This window comes from Myotis davidii, unplaced genomic scaffold, assembly GCF_000327345.1.
Source record: "Myotis davidii unplaced genomic scaffold, ASM32734v1 scaffold2707, whole genome shotgun sequence".
Lineage (NCBI taxonomy): Eukaryota > Metazoa > Chordata > Mammalia > Chiroptera > Vespertilionidae > Myotis > Myotis davidii.
This window is the reverse complement of record NW_006297818.1, coordinates 217451-219676: the sequence shown is the minus strand read 5'-3', so window position 1 is coordinate 219676 and position 2226 is coordinate 217451. Positions and strand designations below refer to the sequence as shown.

General features: G+C 57.1%; 1 protein-coding gene across 1 annotated transcript in view; it reads left to right on the top strand.

Annotated features, from left to right (window-relative positions):
• The first annotated feature begins 748 nt into the window (after positions 1 to 748).
• LOC107184634 (ADAMTS-like protein 3) overlaps positions 749 to 2226 on the top strand; it is a 25751-nt gene continuing 24273 nt past the window's right edge. The window contains exons 1-2 of the mRNA XM_015570384.1: positions 749 to 935; positions 1776 to 1903. Coding sequence (XP_015425870.1) covers positions 811 to 935; positions 1776 to 1903 — 253 coding nt within the window. The 5' untranslated portion in view covers positions 749 to 810. The remainder of the gene's footprint in view (positions 936 to 1775; positions 1904 to 2226) is intronic.

Genomic DNA, 2226 nt, shown 5'->3' with positions numbered 1-2226 from the left:
AGCTGCGTGGCCGGCCCCGCCCGGGAGACCTTGGTCCTCAAACTCATCGGCACCGACAACCGGCTCATCGCGCCCCCGGCCCCCGGGGAGCGCTCCCGGGGACCCCCGGCCCCGGGCCAGGGCCGAGCTGACACTCTGGGGGCCACCTGGCAGGCCATGAGGCAGATGTGGCAGAACCGCAATGAGCTGGATGGGGATGAGGGCCAGGTCCTCCGCGCCCTGCTGGGGCCCTGCCCCCCCGGCCATGCAGGCTCCCCCGGGTCCTGGGAGCTGCAAGGCGAGCAGTTTGAAGCCGCCGTCCGGCAGGGCGCCTACAGCATGGACACGGCCCGGTTCGACGAGCTGATCCGGTTTATAAAATAGTGAATCTTTAAAGTAAGAAAGTTTGAGCTTGCAAAACAAGATGCATTCCTGTGTTGCTAACCCTTTTCCATGGTAAATAAAGCTCTGCGGGGTTGGGTGGGGGAGTTTGGAAACATGTTTCCTTTGGTCTCTGGTTCAACCGGTGTTCACCTATAAGCAGGTCTCACATAAGTTGTTTAAAGCTCCTCCCCACCCCCATCTTAGCAATGAAAACTACTCTGTTGTTTTCTTTTCCACATGAAAGTTTATTTATGGTGATGACTCCATAAGAATAAAAAGAGGACTCCAGATAAATCTCACATTATCAGTGGTTTGGAACTTGTACTCCACCAACAAGACCTGAAGTGACAAGTACACTTTGGAAGAATGAAGCTATCAAAGGGACCGCAGCCGGTGAGGCGGCGGCAGCCCCCGTCGGTGTCATTCAATGCGACCGTCCGTGCCACGATGGGGAGCGCAGTGTACGTCACCAACAGGACGGCGGCCGTCCACCTGCTGTGCCAGCTGGCCCGCCCCGGCGAGGTCGCCTACGCGTGGACCAAGGACGGGGTGCCGCTGCAGCCGTCGGAAAAGTGAGTCGGGGGACCCATTGCTTCCTTCCACGAGGCCTGTGTGCCTCCTGTGTGTGTCTGTGTGATGGAAATCTTTGTCTCCTGGTGAATTGCTGGGGTCCAACCCCAGCAGGTCCAGGGGTCCCCAAAGGTCTGGACAGAGTCGGCGAAGAAGGAATGACACGGAGACAGCGTTCAGTTGATCAGCAGCCTTCCCAGGATCTCTAGCCACAATCTCCAGCCAGGTTCTGTATCCATGTTCTCTCGTCTAGGTTCTCCAGCCAGGTGCTTTATTCTCTTGTCTGTCTTCTTTAATCCTCACCGACCCCCCTCAGGTTCACCCCTGGCCGTGCTAACTACCCGCCTGGCACTTAGTGAAGGGGTTTTATTCCCTCCCTGACTTCAGGGGAAAATCCCTACCTGGGGAAACAACCTTTCTCGGAGAGGTGACCTTGGTTAAAACACATAGCGCCAAGAAGGTGAGCAAACATATTAAGAACAGTACGCCATATATGCCAGCTCCCTTGAAACAGCAAGGATGGACCGGCTCCCGGCAGCGAGTGAGATAGGAGATGGGATGGGGAAGCTCAGAGAGAAAGAGAGAGAGGGAGAGAGAGAGGAACATTGACGCAGCACTGTCTGCCATTTCCACGCGTTTCACCGAAAAAGAAGGTCTTGTCCACCCTCTCTGGCCTGTGCCACCCTCTGCCCGTTGGCAGGAGGCTCGCCGGGGTCGTCTTTGGGGATCCCTGCCCACCGGTGTCTGCGGTGATGCCGTCTCTTCTCTCTGTGTGACTGGCTGAGGTCCCAGGGCCCTGCGGCGGGTCACATGACTCCCTTCGCCTCCTCTCTGTCCCCCAGGATCGTTCTGTCCGGAGCCGGGGTGCTGCAGATACGGAACCCCACAAGGAGCGAGCAGGGGCTGTACGGGTGCTCTGTGGCCAACCGGCTCGGCTCCGACGTGGCGAGCTCGCCCGTGGTGTTTGCAGGTAAGTCCCGCGGTGACACCTGGTCGCCTGGGGCTGGGTTTTTGTTTATTTGTTTGTTTTAATATAGTTTTATGGATGTCAGAGAGGAAGGGAGAGGGAGAGAGAGAAACATCCATTATGAGAATCATGGACCGGCCGCCTCCTGCACGCCCCCCACTGGGGATGGAGCCCGAAACCCGGGCCTGTGCCCTGACCAGGAATCGAACCCTGACCTCCTGGTTCATAGGTCGATGCTCAACCACTGAGCCACGCCAGCCGGGCAAGAATTTGCATTATTCAACTCATAGACGATTCTGATTGCTAAAGACTGCATGTCTTTTTTT